The sequence below is a fragment of the Cygnus olor genome, chromosome 8 (genome assembly GCF_009769625.2).
Source record: "Cygnus olor isolate bCygOlo1 chromosome 8, bCygOlo1.pri.v2, whole genome shotgun sequence".
In the NCBI taxonomy this organism is placed as follows: Eukaryota; Metazoa; Chordata; class Aves; order Anseriformes; family Anatidae; genus Cygnus; species Cygnus olor.
Window position 1 is genome coordinate 22,644,330 of NC_049176.1, and position 23,156 is coordinate 22,667,485.

The 23,156-nt window shown below is 41.2% G+C and overlaps 1 protein-coding gene across 1 annotated transcript in view; it reads right to left on the reverse strand.

The window, feature by feature from the left end:
* Positions 1-23,156, reverse strand: part of EIF2B3 (eukaryotic translation initiation factor 2B subunit gamma) — a 96,301-nt gene that overhangs the window by 62,315 nt on the left and 10,830 nt on the right. Inside the window, exons 4-5 of the mRNA XM_040565155.1 lie at positions 14,127-14,286; positions 9,402-9,513 (exon numbers count right to left, since the gene is read on the reverse strand). Coding sequence (XP_040421089.1) covers positions 9,402-9,513; positions 14,127-14,286 — 272 coding nt within the window. The remainder of the gene's footprint in view (positions 1-9,401; positions 9,514-14,126; positions 14,287-23,156) is intronic.

Genomic DNA, 23,156 nt, shown 5'->3' on the forward strand with positions numbered 1-23,156 from the left:
AAACCAGAACACACACACAATCCTGCATTCTAGAGCTACCCTATCATGGCGTACAGATGCAGGAGGCATATTCCTTAATCTTTACACATATACTATTTTCCCAAATGGTAAGATATAGAAAAACATACCAGCAAGCATTAATTTGGCTCCACGATCCATTCCCTCAATAACTAGAGGCTACCTTTAACTACACGGACTTAACAAAGGAGTCTAAATTGTATAAATCAACGTCTCAATTAACATTTTGTTTAGGAAGAGTTACGGAAGAGAAGCAGAATGTAATCATTTGCTAGCACAGTGGCTCCAGAGGTCTGGGAGTGAGCACATGAAGAACGGAGTAGAATGTGGGAAGGGTCCATTATTCTTTCAATAGCGTCTGGTGCTGCAAAATGTGTGCGCGCATACTTTCCTACTTGAAAAGCTTAAGTCTTCAGTAGCTTCTTGCTCTGGGAAAATGGCAGGCACCCAAACGCTAACACAGGCATCTCAGAAAAGGATCTACCTGAAGAACAATATTTTTCGAGTGGCCTTAGAAGTGAAAAATAGCCATAAAGAGAAGGCTCATTCTCAAGGGATTTTATTCCTTCTGTCTGACTGCTGTTCATCAGGTGCCATTCCCCGCACACATCCCCAGAACATTCTAATGCAAGAATGGAGAGAGGGCCTCTCTGAAAATAATCACACTTGCTGAAAGACCTGCCCTGCATAAATATCTCTAACAACAGTACAAACAGAAATCAGCCTTCTTACCCGATACTTCAGCTGAAATTTATGGCACTGCTGGCCGTGATTCTGTTATTACTATTCTACCTGGCGAAGGCTCAAAGTCACAGAAGTGGGAATTTCAGAGGTATTTTCAGCAACGCTGTAGCTCATTTGGGAAAAAAAAAACACACACCTAGTTCTGTAAATGCTGTACCAATGCAGTAGAGAACAAAGCTATATATTACACATATATGCATACATGTGTGAAAACATGTACCATAGAGATGGAACAGAGAGAAGTTCGGGACAAGCATGGCCTCTGAAATGATATTTAATGCTACAGCTTGGGAATAATAAAGCAAAGAAAAATCAAAGGGAATACTGAAAGACAGTCTCTTGAGCTCTTGCAAATATCACCAGCTGCTGGAGAATTTATATGCAGAAAAACTAGAAGTTCAGCTTTAACTTGAATTTCCCTTGCTTTCTTACTGGTTTGCTTCCAACCTTTGGAGTTTAATTAAAGTCCATCAGCCAAAATTTTTCTGTCTGAACGGCTTAAATTATTCCATTTTAAAATCTGTACGTTTTGACTGAGTAAGGTTTTTCCAAATCTTGAGCTTCCACTAATCTGAATTATGAATGCTCCTCAGCACTGTCCACTCCCCCTCCCCCCCTTTTATTTTTTAAAGGTTAAAGGAATACAAAACGATCAACCGAAGCAATACCAACACCTATTGCTGGCCAATACACAGGTATGCAGGTACACCTAAGTTATACTTCAAATGCGTAATTGTGCTAGGTATAGCGTTCTGCATTGACAACTTGCATACCAAGGTCCAATGGGCATTTTCTCTCAATTCTTACAAGGGTACTGCACATTTGGTGACTGGGGAAGGAGAAAGTCTTACAAGAAATCTCTAAGGCAACTGGCTAAGAGGTTTTACTGCTTGTAAAAGGAATCTCAATCTAATCTTCTTTAGCTGGAGAAATGGTGCAATAAATTTGTTGAAGAGAAAGGAAGGATTTAAAGCCAGAGAAAATTAGGATTTCTCAAAGCAGAACTGTAGAGGACATGGTGCCCTTAGGAATAGATCTCTGCTATTTACTCGATCTACTGGAAGAACTCCCGGGGAGCTTGTCTTAGCAAGAGAAAGGAAAGTTTGCTATGCTCTTCATTTCCTGTGTAATTCCAGAAACTGCCAGCACAATGCTGTTTGGGGAGAACCACACAACAGCTATTCAAGAGGGAATTCAGCATTGTATTCTGAATGAATGGAAACATTTTGAAAGATATATATTTGCTGCGAGTACAGTCGAATGCGAACCCAATAAGGGATCCTGGGCACACATACCTTCAACCAGCTAGTTGTATGTTCTTACTCTTTCCATTATGACTTCAACAATATCCTTAGCAGTGCTAAACATTACAATAAATCATCCAGGTTAGAGTTCACAGTAGCCATGAAGTAAGTGTAGTAGATCAGTGTTAAAAAAATTAGGCAACTACAGTTCAATTGATACTGAGTGTAGCTAATGTTCATGGAGAGACTATCACTTTTAGGTATCCTTGCAAGTTTGGGATCTCAGCATCCACAAGGAAGAAAGGGCTCTTCGAAGTCCGGCTTTCTTAGCGTGAGCTAGATGAATAGTTCCTTACAAAATTCCCAAGGGTGTTTGCCTCCAGAACACTGCAGAAAACTTCTGCTAAGCACGACAATTTAAAGGATTAAAACCCAAGAAAACAGAAATGCAGAATGGTAGGCAAACCGCGAGAGTAAGCTTCGTTTGAGCTCAGGAATCAGGACCTCAGCCCCAAGCAGAATCAGACCTTTTAACCGAAGAGGAACAGTCACATGCCTCATTTCACCCTTACTTTGCTTTAAACTAGGCTGTTTCCTCCCCCCTGTATTCCACATTGGCTGATAAATTCCCCAACGGCGGGTGTTAACTAACTCCGCATTCCAGTCTGCTCTGCGTCATGGAGTTCCACATCCCGCTGATGAGGAACACATGGCTGACATGTGGTAGGGGAGAGCCTGACAGCACTCACACAAGTAGGGATAACTCCTCTGACCTTTGGCTTTTTTCCTCTGTGCCATCCCAACCACACAATGAGGAGTCTGTGCCCCTCTGTTGCTTACCGGTCGTTCTGGGGGTGCTGGACATAAGGTGAACCCCTAAGATTTCAACAGGCAGCTACATAATACCTCTCCAAATACACCCAATGGCTGAAAACATATGTTGAGAGCAAAACACTGATCATTCTGTGCCTTTCCCCTAACCAGACTATTCAGAGGAACTTTCACAGCGTACAGGTTACATCTAGATCAATGTGGGTAAACATGTCATAGAAACAACCAGCGATGGCTAAGTTGCCTGCCTCCTTTGTGAAATGAACTCAATGCATTGATAAAAGTTGCATGGTGGCAGCTGTATTAAAATATTGAGACATCTTTTTAAAAAATGAACGGGACATTTGACATCTTTTCAAGAGTCAAGCTTCTTTTAGACTAACAATGTGATTCAGCTTCAGTATTATCCAACCTGGTGACTCATTCAGAGCACTACATTTACCACGTCACACGTACTCTACAGCATCCAAACAACAGTCATCTCTTCCTACTTTGAAACCTTCAAAAAGTAAAACCAAGTCATGGACTAAATGCCAACCTGAGACTACAGCATCAAACAAGGGACTAATGACAATCAATGTCAGTAAACGTGTGTTGCAATAGAAACCAAATGCTGAGCCTCAAACTTTCTGCTTTTAGTCTTATGCTTACCATAATGCTGGCAAGGATCTCGCAGTAAAATAAAATCAATTGTCAATAAATCTTTCTATAGCTAAATTTAATTGAAGTCCTTGATAATATTTCCAGATTCATGACCTCTTACCTGTATAAGCTGTCAAGACATGGCACAACCTTTCTTTTATAAGCAGGACATGAACACTTTGTACATTCTTTCCAACCTCTCACTGAATCAATAAAATAATATGGCAGAAGCAAAACACAATAAAATACAGTGGAAGAAACAGTATTAAAATAAGTAATAGCAGCTCTTTAAAATATAACGTCCAACATCTCTTGAACTGCTTTGATAGTGCATTCATGTTTGTTGTACAAGCACAACATATAAAAGCACCAAATTAATGTCTTCCTTATATTTGGCTAAATCTGTCTTCTAAACAATGAATCATTTAAAAATGCTCAGTTTCTGAAGTTGAAGGCTACACTCATCCCCAACATATTTACAGAAAAAGCAGAGCAAGGCTTAAATTCATAACAAAAACGCAAACTTTCTAAGAAAATGAATGCCTCTTAGGCTACAGCAGTTACTCCTAGGGAAATTAGAAATTTCTAAACAGGCAAGACCTCCAAAGGCATCTTATGAGCATCTATTCCCTACTCACGCCTCAAAACTCACAGGCCAATATCGTTTCTGAAGCATTTAGCAAAGTCCTCTTCCGTAAAGAAATATGATTAAAGCTACACCAAGATTTTTAGAGTGTGGTTATAGTCTGAGAAGTTAGTGTATAAAATCACACCCTCTTATTCAATAGACCTAGTTTCCCTGTTTTGATTCAGAGTCAGATCCGCTTGCTTTACTGGCTAAAATAACTTTTACAACTTTTTAAATTCCTATAGTACTGTGAAACTAATTCAGTTCTGGGAAGGCGAAACCAGATTCTTCTCTGGCTTGTGCATCTGCAAGAGGATATTACCTAAATCTACACACAACAATTCCTGGTTTTGTGTTGGAAGAGCCAAAAATGAACCTGACTTATTTTCTGGATGCTAGTCAGAAAATTTTATTTTTATTTATGAAAAGAGCAGATCTGAAATAACTGCAAGAAAAGACCTGGACTAGCAGCAAAACCATGAAGTTCTACACATCATTTCAAAAAGCCACGTTTCAGATAAAAGAAACATCCAACATCTTTCCAAAATATTCCTCAAAAAATCACTTGAATACAAAGAAAACTTAGTGACAAAAGTTTGCTAATACTAAAACTATCATTGTTCCCCAGATGGGAGCAACACAAAGCTAACATATATATATATATATATATATAAATCCTCTAGACAGCTGAGCCCAGCTAGAAGTTATTGCTCCCTGGTCTGTCCTGAGCTGCTCTTCAGGGTTCCCCCTACCAAGCTGGGTTATCAAACCCCTCCTTTCCGATCTGCCAGTGGTTTTGCTTGGGGAACCACTCACTAAAGCACAAGGAAAAATGAACCAAGTTATGAAAGTCTTGCTGTTTATCTATGAGAAGTAATCCAACTCATTTTGATACATGTGACTGACAAAGCACTCAGCCATACATCCAGCTGGGGGCAAGGTGAAGGGGGTAAGCCTAAAAGAGGACATCTTGCCATGATCTAGTGCAGGATGCTTTACCCACTGGAGCATCTGCCTGTATGTGTGTCATCCCCATCCTTCCCCACGGACCTCTATTTTATAAGAAAAAAACAAATGAGCCACCATAGGAGTAGCAGAGTATTTCAGAGATGCCAATTTCCCAGGGAGAGCAGTGGCAGAGAACAGAAAAGCTAAGGAAGCTGCAGTGTTTGTATATGATCCACTTACTTAAGACAAATTATCAGCAGAAAAAAAGGCAATATCCCAAGGCAACAGAAAGGAATCAAGTGTATCAAAGCTATTTCTGAACTCCCATTACCTACCCGCTTGGCAATGCGGACTTTCAAAAATTACACTACACCAGTCATTTTATTCTCATGATGCAAGGGGAAAGGAAAGAAAAGACTCCCCCGTCTTAGCCTCTCTCCTCCTCTTTTTATTAAAACAATCTTAAAAACAGATCTGCATTGTTTCTGTAAGGTTACTAACGTTAGTACTACATATATTTACAGATGAGGTATTCCTTTCTGTCTGAAGCACATGAGGTAATAAGTAGCTGGAATTGTCATGGTGATTTATTAACATATTCTCTGGGGAGAAGCCCTGCACCTGCGGCTGTGCAGATGGAACACCACGAAGACTGAACTCACCCTTACACAGCCCACAATATCTTGAAAGGAAATGCTCCAAATTTAGACCTGCTCCAACAGGTGTCTTTTACTGTCTCACTTTGCATGACCATAAATATCTGAGGTGGAGCAAAACGTTCCCCGTCCATTGTAATTGTGCTTTGAAAACAAATACCTTTGCCCCTCCTCTCTCTGGAAAACAAAAAAGGCAGCTATGGAATTCTCATCATTTCCTCACTCCTTCATGCTGCCAAGCCCTAAGTCAGAGAGATGTCACTGGCAAAACCAGGCTCCAGGGATGAGCACAGATTTATTTTTTTCCTCTTCAAAGAGCACTAAACTGGCTCTTGAAACTTCCCCAAACTGTATTTCTTTCAATTCTAGTATCTCATCTTGCAGCTATTTGCCAGAGTGAATGACATGCACAGGCTGTTCATGGCTTTTTCTAAGCTCTCAGACCCAAACAGGGAACCATTTCCTTGAAAATCCTTTCCCCAGCAGCATTAGTCTCTCTAGGCACTACCAATAAATTCATTTCCCAGCCCATCCTGATGGGACCAAATATAACTGAACGGATGTATCTGATCCTGTTTTGCGCTTGTTTACTCCAGGGAGTATTGCCTACCTGTGTGACTTGTCACCAGCGTGATTAACAGCACAGAAAGGAAAACAAAACAAAACAAAAAACAACACAAAAAGCTTTTGACAGATTTGCTTCTGGTAATCAAAGGAGAAAAATCAAGACTCCTTGTTGTGGTGTATCAAGGAGAGGTATTTCTCAAAACCAACACAGCCATCCACAAGTCACAGAAACAACAACAAAAAACCACCCACAAGCAAATCAAAGCAACAAGTCCTGAAAAGAAATTCCAACCAAGCTGAGAAAAAGAGCTGCGTATACCATGAACTTAGAAATCCTATTAAAATGTTTCTTTCTGTAATACTTTTCATTATTACAAAAATACTTGAGTCAAGAGCAAACAAACATTTAATACTCAACAGGTACTCAGGAGAATGTGTATTTTCCCCTGTCCCTCCCCACCAGCTGCTCTTTTATGGCAGGAAAGCGAAGAGTGTGAAATCCAATGATAGGAAAAAGGCAAAGGTCAGGAAAAAGGTTTTTCTTCAAGGAGTTAAATTTGCATTCTACAGCTTTGGATGTTTTGTCAACAGAACTTCCCTCCTGAGAGAAGGGGAAGCCAAAGGTTCTTTGAACCATTTCTATACAGGATCTAGATTTTTACCAGTAACATGATTCTTAGCTCTAACGAAAAGCTCATCTTCCCTCTTCTCATTCTCTCCACCACTCCCTCCCTGTCCCCACTTCCACCCCCTCCTTAAAAAGCAGGAGGGGTTGGGGAAAAAAAAAAAAAGAAAATGAAAAGGATCTGAAAAGCAAACCAAGCACTGAAAGAGTTCTAGAGTTCATGTAACAAGACCACCATAACCCTTCAAAGGGACCATTAAAAGCAAAACAAACAAAAGCAACACCCTCAAGTTGTCTATTGTATTTTGCAGAGGAACAAATGAGTGTACTGGAAATTCTCCCATCTTGCCACAACGCCTGCTATTTCATTAAAACAAAGTCCAGAGATCAAGAAACAGCCAACATGGTAGCTGAAAGTCAGTCACTTCAAGTGATCCACGAAGAAAAACGAGATTGGGCTTGCTCCTTTTTTTCTTGCTTTACTATGATGTAAAAAAAGACTTCAAAGATAGTTTTAAGCATTGCTTTTGTTTCTCACATGAGAAAGTCGGGGCTTGAGCAGGTCTAGACAACGCAGTGGTTAGAATTTCATCAGCTGCCAACACTTTGTCTTCCTAGAGCTCCCACAGTTGTTGCTACCCTGGAATTGCCTCATATGAAATATTTGACAATTTCCATATAGTATGTTTCTTCCCTCAGAGCTTCTCCAAGATGGCAGCTGTAAAACAGAGCACGCACCAGCGTCCACAGCAGGCAGCTTCGGAGAACAGCAACATCAGAGGCTCGCCCAAGCAGATACTGGCCCAAAGCTTCAGCCTGATACTTCGAACTGCCAGCCTGTTTGAGGTGTTATCCTTTGAATCTCAAAACAAAATCATGGTCTTGGCTACTTGTATACTCCACCTGAGAATATTTACAGCACATGACTAATTTGAAAATGTTTTTTTTTTTTTTTAGATAAACAAACTTACCAGATCTTCTCTCTTTGTGCTCCTAGACTGTTATCTGCAGGCTTCACTTGGAAGGTAGTTAACGCTTTGTATTTACATATGCACAGCTATCAAAGCTAAGACAGACACACACAGATTTTGCCCCATCTGTGTATTACCAACACTACATTTACCAGTTCCCGAACAGCTACATTCAGGAAGGTCTGCTGAAGACAACGTAACTGAACAGGTGTTCCTGAAGGCAAAGTTTGGCCTGCAGGATAAAGCCTGATTAATTTAGCTATAGGGTAACAGGAATGAGAAACCTCTGGTTAGATGAACCTGTAAAATCAGAGGTCAAATAAGCTCACATATGTTACAGCAATTTCTAAGTTGTTAGATCGGAGCTCCCCGCTACTGCTAGGAGCGAGCCGTAAAGACAAGCCCATCACTAACAGTAGATAAAATATTCCTCCTTAGCTCAAAATAGACATATTAGCCTTTGTTCGTTCAAAACCACAGAATGCAACAGTGCTGTACTTCCCATATTATGCTGGTAAGTGCTGCATATGGACAGAACGCATGCCTGCAGCTCAATCCCTGCCATAACCAAGAAAAAATAAAATAAAGAAAGGGAGACAGTGGCGACACCCTGGGACAGGCTCTTTCCATCACAGCAGTTAACATGGCTCGCTTTTGGCCACCATCATTTAGGGCAATCCTTCAACTTTGGCAGAGGACGAGTCATCTTTCCGCAGGCATACAGCACCTCCCTCGCATCTGGTAGCAGGATGTTCGAGGAAAGATTACAACTAGCAGAGGATTGTTAAAGCTCAGATATTTCACATGGCCTACAGCATACAGCAGAGGCATTTTCACAGAGGGATTATCTGGGAGCAGACCCCAGATGTCCTCATCCTTGACTTACAGGGTCCACATGGATGAATTCCCCAGCTCTCAGATGGCTGCCCCGCAGGTGTCTAACCTCACAGGGGTGAAAGCCTGACTGTCAGCCTGGGACAGACTACAAAGGCGGGTCTCTGAAGGAGCCAGCAGAGTTTCCACAGAGGATGTCAGACAATATGCATCTTAGAAAACTAAAGTCACTTTACAGAAAATCACACAAACAACAAACCATCCTTCATTCTTCTACTAACGGATATGAATTATGCTGCACAGAAAGCTCAGCTATGTCTGGCATATTTAAATATTCATCCAAATCCTCAGTGCAATTTAATGGTGGATATAACAAAGTTTTTCTAATTAATATTTTTGGGCCAGGAAACACAGCTGAGGTTTTGTGCCTTATATGCATGAATAGTGTATGAAATCCTAAGAGCCTTTCTCAGATACAGCGAGATTAAAGTCTAATTTATGGACCTAGACCTACCACTTCTGAATATCTGAATCTAAGTTGTATCTGAACTATACTGACACTGGCTTCATTTCATGGAGAGTTACCTTTTCACCCATTCATTCTCCTTCACGTCTTTAACCATCACTCCTACTCCACCATTATTTCCCCCCCATTCCAAGTTCAGTTTCTATTACAGGGACTCATAAGCTTACTTCTGAAGGATGGATCTTTTAATGACAAGTTCTTCATCCAGGTCAGCTTCATTAGCCATGAAGAGCAATCTTTTTCCTGTATCATCCACTCCAATGAAGTCACGCTGCTCCACTGAAGTTAAAAATAAAAAATAAAATAAAATTATATAACCCTGTCTTGATGTATGCTGGGAAGACAAATGGGACCACCACCAAGCCCTGAAATATAAAATACCAGGTTTCAGACTGACCCTGTAAATCAATGAATTTGCAATAAAGCTGAAAAAAAATCCACAATGTTTATTTTTATATTTTTTTACACAATATATGTTGACTGCTTTTCAGTCCGGGTAGCTGATACACATGTATCATGACATTTGAAACACCGTCCCTGCAGTTTTTTGCATCCTTTTTATGAAGGTGCCAACTACAGGTCCCGGCATGTAACAGTCCATCCTGAGCCATGCTAAGAGTGCTTTCCTTCCCTCTCTCTCCCTCAGCTGCAAGCAGAGAGCTCTTCAAAATCCAACTGCTTCTGCCTCATCGTAAATCACTCCACATTGGAATCAGGTGGTCTGGAGAGTTAAGAGAGTTAAGACATAACTACTTTGCAACTGATCTCCCATTTCAGACAAATACAGATAGCAATAGAAATATTACATCACACAAACATAAAGGTATAGATTCTGAGACTTCTACCACTGGTGCTTCTGGGTGGGTTAACTTCTTTCAAGTATCTGTTCATAAAACTGCCAAGCAAGTGAATACTTAATAGTCCCATATATTATTATGGCAACTCCCATCTGTTGCAATCAGTGACAGCACATCAACAGTGACTTTGGTCTACTGAAATATAATCATTTATTTTTGAACAGGTTTTTACACCTTCTGAATATAGTGGTGGCAGCTTACTCTCACTTAGTATGTAACAACTCCGGTGGCACCCATACACTGCTTTTTACACGAACACAGGTTGTGCAAGAATGCCAAGCTGCAGTTTTAACAAAAAAAAAAAAACAAAAAAAAAAAAAAAAACTTTTCTCCCACTAAATACTGTTATTTTGGGCCAAACTTGCAGATATAAAATCTCCTATATTCTAAGCCTTTAACCACGTAGAAGTAACAGCATGTTCAACAAGCAGTTAATTCTTTAAGATCTTTTCACAGCCAAACTGCATTTTTAAACCCCATTTTCCCCACTTCAGCCCTGTCCCTTGTTTTCTTCATATTTATTCCTTCAGAGTTTACCATAGCCAATAGCCACTATCAAAATAAAGTCAAATCTACACAGCTGTTCAAAGCTCTCCTACTGGCAGGCTTTGATCCAAGTGATCAGGCAAACCCTCTTCTCAGAAATTAATCCTACAGCAAAGAAATACAAAAATAGGCCTGAACATGTAAGGCTGACAAATCAAGTACCATCAGGATAAAGCGCACTTTGCTAGAGAGCAGATGCCAGGTGAGGGGAAGTTTTTCCCCTGCATTGGCAATAAGTAGCTTTATTATTGCAATGTAAAAAAGACAAAAATTATGATTAAAATCAATTAGCCAGAGACACAAATCGCACTGGCATTATTCTGTGAGGAAAGACAAATGGAAGAATGAACACAACTAGTTTTCTAAATCTCTGTGAGTAAAGTATGAGAAAAGTGTTAACCTGCAGTGATGTTAACTAGAAAAATGGTTTAACATATGAAAAATGGAATACAGGATGCATTTTGCCTCCTCATAATAGATAAATAAGGATTTGACACAGCTATTGTAATTTATTAATTACACCAGCAATTACATCCCATCAGTTTCTGAGAGCTTTGATGACCTAAAGAAATCACATCACAAGAGAATGGGAGTTGAGCAACTCACTAGGGAGAAGAAATAATTTTAAGTCAGATTTTCTAAAATGCTTTTAATCAGCATAATTAATTGACACTTGGGAAAAAAGACACCTTTGTTAAAGATTCAGTATCCCCACCCTTTCAATTAAAGGGAGAGAATTCACACGATGCAGCCTGCCGAGACCACCAGAGGTCTTCTGGCAAACACAGGGAATACCAAGTGATGACATGCCTGCTGCTTTCAATGACAAGAAAAACAAGCAGAAAGAGTCACCATCCCCATCTTTTCTGCTTTTCTTTATACACAGAAAGGTTCAAAACACTCTTCTTCTCACCCCAATCCCTTGCGCATCACCTTTAAGCACATGGCCTCCAGTTTCGAGTGCCTGAATTCCTGACACGCTTTCTTTTATTTGGGTTAGTACATTCACCAGCTCTCTACTGTATTTTTTTTTATTGCATGCCTCTTACAAATCAATTCAAAAAGCCAACGAGACGATTATCACCAACAGTTGATCCTCTAAGTACAGAAGCCAATGAACTTCACCTGTAAGTTGCAACTGAGTTATGTCAAGCATTTCAGAAAATCATCGGTTTGAATCCGTGGCTGATTAATACTGCAATTCATGCTAATTTAAAAACTGCTCCTTATATCACAGTTCTGGAATGCTTAATAATCTAAACGCAATGACTTTACATCAGACACTATGAGCCATGGGAGGTAAGTCGTGCTGCTCCTTCTCAAAAACTAATGAATTTGTAGGAAAAGACAGACAATAAATAAAGCCCCAGATATATTTAGTGGCTTGTCAGGACTAAGGATCCACTTCCTAATAATAACGCTTCCAACAGTACAGTGCAAGTATGTACAGAACCATGTACGTGCCACGAATTAGAGAAGGAGCCAATAGTGCCACCTACTATGAAAAGCTGCCTGACACACTCCTTGTTAACATCTTGTCTTCAGTTGCTCGTAAGCTTTCTCAAATTTTAACTGGTACGAAATTTCTAATGCTAGGTGCCTGCCTTAAGAGCAACATTGGGAAAACTTCAGAGAAAACAGCTCAGCTGCTTCTAAGGCTAGAAAAAAAAGTGGCTAGCCTAAATCTAAACAGTTAGGTGGCCCTTCCCTTGAAAAGCCCTGGTATTCCAGTTCTTTGGAGAAGAAACATGGCATTCAGTAAGGGCTGCTGAGTTGTGTCTCAAGAGTATACTTTTTACTATCTCGCTCCATTACAAATCTTAGAAAAACTGCAGCTTCACATAATTGTTCAAGACTTCTATTTTTGCTGCAAAAAGTTTGGCAGGTTTTATTCTTAAGGGAAGGTTGTTTTGATGGCTCAGCTCCTAGAACTGACCAAACAGCAGGTGACATCTAAGGTCTTCTGTACCATCAAGAGGTACAAGCAAGGCACACCAGCCGCGATGCTCACAGCCATGCTGTCACGACTGATCCCGGAAGAAGAGCTTGACTGTTGTGGTTTTGCAACTATTTTTTTTTTTAAATATTTAAAAGTAAAAGCTCTCAAGGGTGCATAGCTCTCAAGCTCTCAAGAAAAGCATAAAACTGAGGACTCTGCAAGTCGGGCTGGAAGGGGGAGAAAGGAGTTCTGAAAACTGGTGGAAATAGGGTTCTTTTGCTGTTTGTGAAAGAACACTGGACCACAGAAAAAGGATTTGCTCCCAAGCAAATTAAGAATGCATGCACAACCTGGTGTGTTTACACACTTGCTAAGTCTTCAAAGGATCTTGTTTGTCCTCGTGTACCTCACTGCCCCCACCGTATGTGTTCAGAGCTTATGTTCTATGCTATGATGTTTAACCATAGATCCATCCATCTCTAACTTCTGAATGCTCATCTTTGTGGCTATAGTAATGCTCTTGACAATGCTTTATGTGCCATTATCGCTTGGATCGCCTTTTCAAAAACAGGGAGGTTTAGAGCTGTACAAAAGTCTAAGTGCGAAATGCTTTCGGTCCTGTTATCCTTATTCTTTGCTCCAGAAAATCTTTGTCTAAGCAGCTTTCTTTTAAAAACACATTTCCTCCACTTTCAGACACACACGTAGTCCAACTGTTGGCTTGCATTTCACTCCTCTCAAACAGTTTGAAGCTATGCTTTCTTATTCGTATTACTGTAATGCCTCTGAGCTTTATTCATGGACCAGGACCCACTACGCTGGCAATAATCAAGCCTCAGCAATTTAACAGATACCATTAAAATAAATGAGAGGCATGGTATGGGAGCAACTGTATGGTGTTTAGTACTTTAGCATAGAAGTAAAATGGCGATAATAGCTCTGCCCTGCCTTACAGCAGTGTTGTGAGAATAGATCCATTAAAGATCACAAAGCACTAAGATATTATAGTAAGAAGGACAAGATAAGCATCTAACCAAATCCTTGAAATCAGTGGGAGTTTTGCCTACTGAAAGGCTCCTGGATGTGATCTCAGAAGGATAATTCAGTACACAGCACAAGAGGGAAGAATTTCTAGAAGTATTTGTTATCCATCTAAATCTGGTCCGACAGCCAATTGTAAAATTCCCAGCTACAATCTGACTGACGCTGAGTGCCCTTGAAAAAAACTAGCGGTTTTAATGTTCATATGTAACAAAAATTTAGGGACTGATCCAAAACTCACTGAAGTCACCTGGAGCTTTTCCCTTAACTCTTGTGAGCTTTGGATGGGAGCCTGCACAATTACACGAGTCTAATACTTAATTCTGAGCTGGAAAAAAGCAAGTCACACCCCCACCAGGGAATCTGAGGAAAAACAGAGTATCTGTACCTTTTTCTTTCTTTCACTTTCTGATTGATAATTATACATATATGACATGTATATACATATCACATGATAGTGGTTTCACTAATGTTTATAAATAAATAAATAAATATTCCCATCTACATACCTGGCTTTTTTTTCCCTTTCTGTCCTGGTACCACTTCTGCAGGTTCATGAGTTTTCTTCATCAACATGGACAGAGTAGCATCATGTGTCCCGGAAGAGATCCACAACTTTATATAAATCACATCTGTGATCAGATCGCAGCTCAATACTAAAACATCAGTCTGTCAAAGAAAAAAAATAATAAACCCTTCAGAAATACAAATGACCACATATGGATTAACATTTGATGACTTAGCAATAAATATACCCATAACTTCTTTTTATTTTTATTTTTTAAAAACTTAGGGTCTGCCATGCTCTGCCAGAAATAGTTACTGGCTTTTACCAGTCCACATTTCTTGAGTCCTGCTGTTACTGAATTAGTTATTTGATTAATGCTTATTCAGCTCTGGGTCATAAAGAATATGTGATCATCTAAATTGCCATCATCTGCTCCTAATGGAAGGAACTGGGACACAGAAGCCATGGCTTTCAAGACTGCCATGAAACTCTACAGTATTTATGATAGCTACTTTTAGTTATATAACGACGTAGAAAAGAAATCCTTCTGAAAAAATCTTTTTAGCTGACTTTGCATCTGACTACAAATCACTGGAAAAGATATTTAAACTATGTTATTTATCAGGGAAAAAAAAAAAATCAAGGACTATGTAGGATGTGATTTACTCAGTAATTGCGCAACGATGGTGGGCTCAGTTTAGAAATACATTTCCTAAAGCCAGCAATACCCCATATTAAAAAAAAAAAAAAGAAAGAGGAAGTTAGGTTCTATTTAATAACAGGCTTTTATTTAATTTTGATCTCACAGGATTCCAAAGTGCCTTACAAAGTAAATAAGGAAACTGCCGCACGTATCACAGAAATGTGGTCACATAGCAAGTGAGACATATCAGCTTCATTAACCATACACACTACCAATACAGTCTGGCTAAAAACTCTCACTTTGAAACAATTTTCTGCATTTCCTGTGGGTTGTGGAGTGTACTGCCAAGAATCTACTAGTTTGTTAATTATCTTCATTTAAATTAATCCTAACATAATATCTCAGCTGCATGGCCTACAAATAACTAGCAAGTTTCAGCTGCATTTTTGTTAATAATCGGCCTTCTAGATATGTCTCCAGAAGACTGTTTCTTTCTTGACATTTAACATTTTCACATTCTGTGCTACCATTCACTATGGTAAGCCTCCTTGCAAAGGAGAACATGGCTTCCTAGTTTTGTCTTTTTTTAAGACATTATTTAATAAGAAGGGCGTTAGAAAAGACTTGGTAAAATCTGAGTTGCTTTTCTCGGGGAGGATCAAGAAATCTACTTTTACTTTGAAAGCCATCTCGGTTGAAAAAGGAATAGCTCAGCACTGACCTTTTATTACAAAAAAGGTTCACTTTACAGATTTTAATCAAATATCAGGAGATTCCGCAATGCAGGTAAAAATAACCGAGGCCTGGTATTCACTGTATTTGTCAGGCTCTGCTACAAATGCTAGGCACTTTCACGTGTTTACCGATAAGTCCTTGGAATTCACCATGTCACAAACTATTTAAACTGTTGATCTGGCATGAGGCACAAAAGGTCAAGCTCTTCCGTTTTCATCTGATTTCTCCCCACTTTACTGAGAAACACCTGGTTGCTTTACTGGAAGGAACAATGTGCGGGTTAAGATATTTTACACGTCCAAAACCTACGTTGCATCTCCCCTTTTAACATATTTTCAAAATGTGTATTTATATTATGGTTTTGCCCAGGAGAAGTGCTTTAATTAACACTTCTCTAAAACAAACAACATGTGCACATTGGGAAAAAAAAACAACAAACCACTAATGCAAGCTGCCTCGCACTCTGGAACAGATCTGCACTGACATTCCAGTGTGTACAAAGAAAGGAAGAAAAAAATCAACTTGGTATGGAAGTAAATCTTCCATTTCAAAACCGTACAGTGAAGAAATACATATTAAATACCCTGAAAAAGCCTGCAGATTGTTCAGGTATTTCAATTTTACACGAGCACCAATGAGTTAAAGTACTTGCAGAAAAAGCCAAGATGTATCCAGAACCCATATAAAGAGACCTATACTTTTCAAACTCAGTTTGTAGAAGGAATAGATCTCTGACTTTGCATCTAAATGCATTCACTCTAATGGTGAAAACAGCAATAATACTAAAAGAGACAGACACACCGATGGACTTATCTTAAGGAGCCATTAGCTGGACTTGTAAAACAAACCTTGTAATTATTTCACGTGTTACTAAATGCTCGAATCTGTCACTACAGCAAAATCCCAACAAGCCTTTCATAGCCGTGAACAGGCTCCTGGTTTTTTTCTCCTCGCTATAGGACAAGCTTTTTGCAAAAACTGAATGCAAGCCCCCTGAGGAGCATACGGGAACAGAACCACCAAATGTCTGGTTGCCATCTGTTCTACCCATTTACTCTCCCAATATGTAAATAAACGTCAGTGAGCGCAGGGACCAGTGAAACACACAGTTGCTCTGTAAAGCCCACATTTCTGCCTCTCCTCCTGATGAGCAGAGCAGTGGCCTCAGAAGCACGCTGAGAATACACCATGAAAGGCTCTTTTGGGACTTGACAGCCTCCCCTTTGAAACACCACCACCCTCATAAATAAAGCCCTCACTGTCTAATGGATGCACTTTTTTTTCCAGTGTACAACTCCTGAACGAATAAACTAATGGCTGAATGAAAAAATAAACCATCCTAGAACCCAAGCAGGAGCGTGTGTTTTTCTTTACTTTTTTAGGGCGGGCGTAGAAGAAAGAAAATAAATGGTAGAACTTGTGGGTTTTTAAAAGTATATACTTCTATACATACCATATAAATACAGGGCACCTTCCCAAGGAGCCACCGATACAAAGACGTAGGCACTTACTGCATGCACTCCTGTGCTAACAAGGGATATGTGAACATACTTGACTTCATGAATTATGCAAACACCTAAGTACACACACACACACCACGCACACCTCTTAATGAAATACATGTAACAATGATTACATCAACCCCAAACTATTATACAAACACACGATAAGAATCACATGAAGTGATTAAAAAACCCAGCAAGTCCACACCCCGAGCAGAACCCTGCAAAGGAAGAAAAACGCACGCACACATCTTTGCAAACAGCACGCTCAGCGCTCGTTCCAGCTGGGGGGAGGACGAGGCAGGGGTCCTAAGTCAAGGAGGACCATCTAACGGATGGGGCACGAAACAAATGCTTGAAATTTCTGTCATTTTCCAGCTCTGCTGAGGTCGATAGGTGCTATTTTGTTTGCTGCTTCCATGGCACAGGGGAGCCCTCGTCACAGAGCAGGGCTCTTCCGCAGTAGCTGCCACGCAGAGCACGTGGAAATACCAGGCAAGCGTAACAGGAGAGAAGAGCAAACGACTGTGGGCTGGGGAACGCAAGGAAATGCTGCAATACTACTCAGGGCTAGGGACAGCAGCTCTAGCACGCTGGCATCACGCTTTTTGCGGGCATCACAACAGCCACAGAAAATAGGAGGAGAATGTGATGCTGTCCTGGGAAGTCACCCTGGCCTCAGTAACCCTGCTGAACCTCAGATCTGCGATTTACGCATTCAGTTCGAAATTCAGACTCAGCTTCTAATCGATGTAGAGAAATGAGCTACTGCGGAGGTGAGTTCATCCCACCCACGGTGTGAGTTCTGCGGAGGCGCTTCACCGCCCCTGCTGACCGCCGTGGGAGCCCTGGGCTTTCAGCTGGGCCTCTGCTGAACACCCACTGCTCGGCCCAGTAAGGAATCACTCCAAGCTCCAGGTCTCAGCTCTGCCTCTCTGGGTAACAGCACTGCACCGTCAGACACGTGCTCCAGAACTGCGAGGTGAGATAACTTGCATGCCCAGCCTGGCTACATGCAACGCTAACATAAAACATCAAGAGACTCGTATATAAAACAGAAAAGCTGCACAGAGAAAGAACTCAAACCCAACATGTCAACAATTACACTAAGCCCAGCACAATATGGAACATCTAAAAACAAAAACAAAACCAAAAAGCAGAATGTTTCAAGAGCTCAGTTCAAGACAACCGATTTAAAAATAGAAAACATGTTTTCAATGGAACTAATTCATACCATAGATCAAAAGATGGATGCAATTATATGGTGTAATATACCAGCATAAATAAAAAGCCTTGGACTTTCTCACACCCTGCGTACAAAGGCAACGCTAAAAACTCTTTTATATTCAGCAAAGACTGCTAGATCCCTTCTGTTCAAACAGGAGATATCAAGGTTACCACAGATAGCTGGCAGCAGATGCTGACTTTTTAATGGTATTCACTATGCCTTTTCTGTCAAGTACAGACAAGGGCAGGACCTTGTAGCCTAAACTGCTGAGGGCCTCAAAAACTGCAGACTAGAAAATGAGAAAACATGTGTTGCAAGGAAATCTCTAATTTGAACAAAATCAGCCTCAAGAGTTAGAGGAAAACAAATGTCAGATTGCATTATAAACAGAAGAGAGGCAAAGTAACCACGAGCAGTAGAACCAGCTTCTAACAGACCCCAAGACAGACAAAACATTGAAGTGAAATGCTCAAAGTTTCCTATGGCGCAGTATTACAGCCGAGGCTTTGACAGGAAAAGGAGAAAATCAAGAGATTAGATAGACTTTGTCCCTCCGCTCAGCCTAAGTTAACACATGCACAAACAGAGAGCTTTGCATCACTTCCTGTGGCGCTCACCATACAACAAGGGGGAGAGGAACAAGTTATAATTACTGCTGGAATTAAGACTGAGAGTTTTAAACACAATAGCCTGGAACTTCACCCATATGTTGCATTAACAGCGGGGTTTGTGCGTAACACTTTTATTATTCTAAAGAGAGAAAGGGGAAGAACAGTCTGGCTGCGGGCAAACATCCTGCTTGCTTGCTCGCATGCTCCAGGCGAAGCCAGAGGTACCTCCCAGCAATCGCATTACTCACCACTCTTCAGATCAGAAAAACTTACATCCAAGGCTTTAGAGAACCCCTTTTTATCTCAGCTTCCATGAAGAGTCCTCCAATTTCCACACCTGTGACCTCTTTGAAGCTCTGTTGCTGTTGTTGTAACTGGAGCAGGGAACCTTTTTTTTTTTTTTTTGATGTCTGGAGGATCTTGTTAACCACCAACTCAAATGACCGCCTTTGGCTGGGAATTCCCACTCTGCTTTTGTAATGGCCTTGATAGCAAGATTCAGAAGAAAAGCATGATTTAGTGCTTTGTTAGCACACACGAAGCATTTACCTGCTGTGCGTTTACCCTGCAAGAGCAAGCTTGCTGTAGGCTAGCACCTTCATAACCCTAAGGATCTAGGGCAGGGGAAGCACAGTGTCCTTCAGTCGGAAATCCAGCAGCAAGCAAAAGATGGAAAGATTTGTTATTATTTTTTAAAGAAAGTAGTAAAGTGAAAGAGACTTAAAACACGAAAACAAAAAACCCCAACCAACCAACAAAAAAAAACACAACATAAACCAACCAACAGAAAAGTCTAATACAGGAGCCAAGGGAGTCTCTTCTAGTTTCTTGGATGGCCCCGAATTCATCAGGTGAGGATACCTAAAGGCAATGTGAATGCCTTCACACACACAACCTGTCAGCATCACTGTTTATCTTCCCAAAGAAAGCTGGAAGAAAGATGCCAGGAGCTGGGGAGGAGACTTCACCCCAGTCCTATCACACGGCTCACCCAGTGCATTGTATCTGATGGGATCCTACAACAAAAACACCATTTTAGGTTATCTCTCTATCTCAAGAGCTACCATCCAAAATCAATATTTTTTTAATTTACATATATATAAGCTAGGAACAGGAAAGATATTCAAGCCCTGAAGGCATCCTGTCTCCTCCCAGGAGGAAGTCTCCTTACCTATTGCTGAAACTGACATGTGGGGTGGAAGAGGGTAATTTACAGTTATCAGCAACTAAAAGCACAAGTTAAGCTCATGAACTCGTGTTCATCTCTAATTAAGAATGTTTTCAAAGCAGGCCTTTGCTATTGGGACACTTAGCGAACAGCAAACCTTCTGTTCTAGGCATAAGCTTTGCAATCCATCTTCCCTTCTGGTTCCAACTACTGCAACTTTTTGCTGTTCACACAGAACTCCGAAAATCATTTTTCCAGCTTCTTCCTGCAGCCACACCATCCTTGTCAACAGCCGCCCCTTTTCTGTCACATCAAGCACGATTTGTTTGCATGCTTTTAAACTGCCTCTCTCCTTCACCCCTCTTCATTTACCAAATCTTCTGCCTTGGAACAACGGAGGATGCCAGCTCTATCACCTACCTGTGTTTTCCAGAAGAGGTAGGTTTATGCTCTTCCAGGCTAACCTTTATACCCTTTACACCTTTGCATTCACCTGCAAGCTACCACAGCATGTCATTAAGATCTTTGCGTCTGCTACCACTACACCTACAGAAATCTGACAACCGCCAGGCAATCAGTATGCTGGGACACCAGACTTCACACACTGGCACACAAACTCCTCTTTCTTTACTCTCCTTCATTTGTCTGAGGCCAAGCATCACCTCCTGTGTTTATGCCCAAATTCTAAGCATGCCACAGAAGAGACTGGTTTCTGCCACCAAAAGCGAGGCATCCAGAATATGTGCACTGCCACTCACGAGAACCACGTGTGCTAAAGCTCAGGGAAGCATCCCATACCCCAGGCTCTCCAGTTCACAGAGGGTGAGCCTTGCAAGCCGGATTCTCTCCTGGCTCAACGTATCACACGAACAGATCCCTTCTTCACAGGCAGGAGAACTCCAGAAACGAACGGTGCTCTCCTCGTCACTCCTGTTCCTGGAAGAAAGGTTTCCAGGACTACCTGGACGGCAGCACTGTCAGACCCGCTGCACGGCTGCTCTTGGACTCTGCCTCCCACGAACAGCAAGGAGAACGCCGCAGCCGGGCTCCAAGCTCAACAGCAGCGGCGCAGCAGGCTTGCTGCCAAAGCTCAGAGCTCAAGCCCAGGCTTAACACTTAATGCAAGCAGAGCCTTAGGCAGTCAGGTGCTGTAGTCATACAAACAATAATAATAAAAAGTAGTCCTAATGGAGCTCAACTGGCTCAACTTATTGAAGAGAAAGACAGCCTTTGCCCACAGCCCGCAGTTACCTAAGCGGCAGAAGATCCCAGCACCACAACAAAAAGCAGGCACGACTGGTTCGAGGGCTCGAAAGCAGCGTCCAACTCGGAACTAAAAGGCAAGGTGTTTTAAGAGTGACAATAAATACCATCTGGAATAAGTTACCAAGGAGTGTAATAGACTCTTCAGCAACAAGAACGTGTGGATGAAGACTTGCTATCTTTCAGAAACACACTAAGTCATCCACACGGTTTGGGGCTAACAGCCCTACTTATGTTGTGCAAAGTCCTTTATAGACTAGGGGATCAAAACAGATCCTTGCAGTCTCAAAACCAGATTACACATGAAAACCAAGACGTATGCAGCACATGTCCTCAGGAATCATTCCGCCATCCCATGGCTAGTATCAGCATGATCTTAAAAATGGTGTGAAACGCTCTTTCCAAGGTCAAGCCAAGTCATTACACAACACTCAGCGTCAAGTCTGCTCTAACAGAAAACCCAAATGCTAATCTGCTTCGCAAAACACAGGCTCAGCAGAACCAGCCCCTTTGAAACACAGCTCAATGGCACTGTCACTCCTTCTAGCCTGCACGGAACTGAATGTCCACATGCAGCGAAACCCTTTTAGCTTTGTTGAAATGCTTTCTTTTTTCCCCGTAAAAACTAGTCACACAATGTTACGTAAAAATGCTATGTTTTGAATCCTAGATTTCTATATAACCTCCTACCCAATACTATTTTCTCCTCTAGCACCTCTGCAATTATGGGTCTGCAGCACCTGGTGTGAGAAACACATTATGAAAACTTGAAAATCTCCACTGCTAGCATCCAGAATTTTAACCACCTTCCCAAAGGAGCTAACAGAAGTTCTATTACAGAAGAATGCCTAAACTTGCTTCAAGAAACTCTGAATACACAACTGTTATTCCCTTTTCAGAGAAGAAAAAAGGGGGAAAAAAAAAAAAAAAAGAAAACCTACTTAACTTACATGGGTTTCCCAGTTAACATAACGCGACAAAAATGCAAAATCAGGTTCTAGGCATCCTACAAGTCCACCAGTCTTCACCATCGCTTTCAACCAAGTAAACAGTGCTGAGCATTTTTTTTCTGCCAAAGCGACAGCCTCTGGGGCAGGAGGTACTGCTCCTGTGATCAAGATTAAACTACTGTACTGGGCTGCAAAAACAGACACAGGAAAAAGCCCTCTAACTGTGACTCCAGGGGTTGACATTTGGCATCTCTTCCTTCCCACACTTGCCAATAACTGGAACTATGCACTTGGGTTAACACGTGAAATTGTGTTTGATCTAAACCGTTCCATTTTGTCTTCTGAGGGATGAATACTCACTAACGAATGTCACCTTCAACAGAGTAACTGTGACAGCTATACGGCCCACAGCCGCCATGAAAAGCTCCATGCTTTTATGAGGGAAGGGCTGTTAAGATCCAAGACCTACCCAGGATGATTCCACACACGTAGAAATCATCCAGGCTCAAAATAAAGGAAAAAGGCTACAGACAACAAGGAAGGAATGATATTCCAGAAAAATGTGTAAATTTTAAGTGAATGTCTCCATGGAAGTAACACCCTACCTGAAGCCAGAGCTGCCTTCTCAGGAGGATGGGCCAAGGAGAGTGGAAATAAGCCAAAAATTAATAAGAGTATCAGACCATGTGGTGACCTAACATTCAACACAAGACCAGCACCGAGGAACACCAACCCGAGCCCTACACAACTCGCTCTGTCTGTGGAGTCCAGGGTGATGTCTTCATGCCCCCATCCAGGCACGGGGCATAGTTTGTGTTTTCAGGGCTCACGCATGGAGGGGCTTTGGCTTCTCCACTGACAGCACCAAGGAAAGACAGCAGCTGAAGGATACAGACTCCTATTTTATAATAATACCTTACGCTCTCTTTGG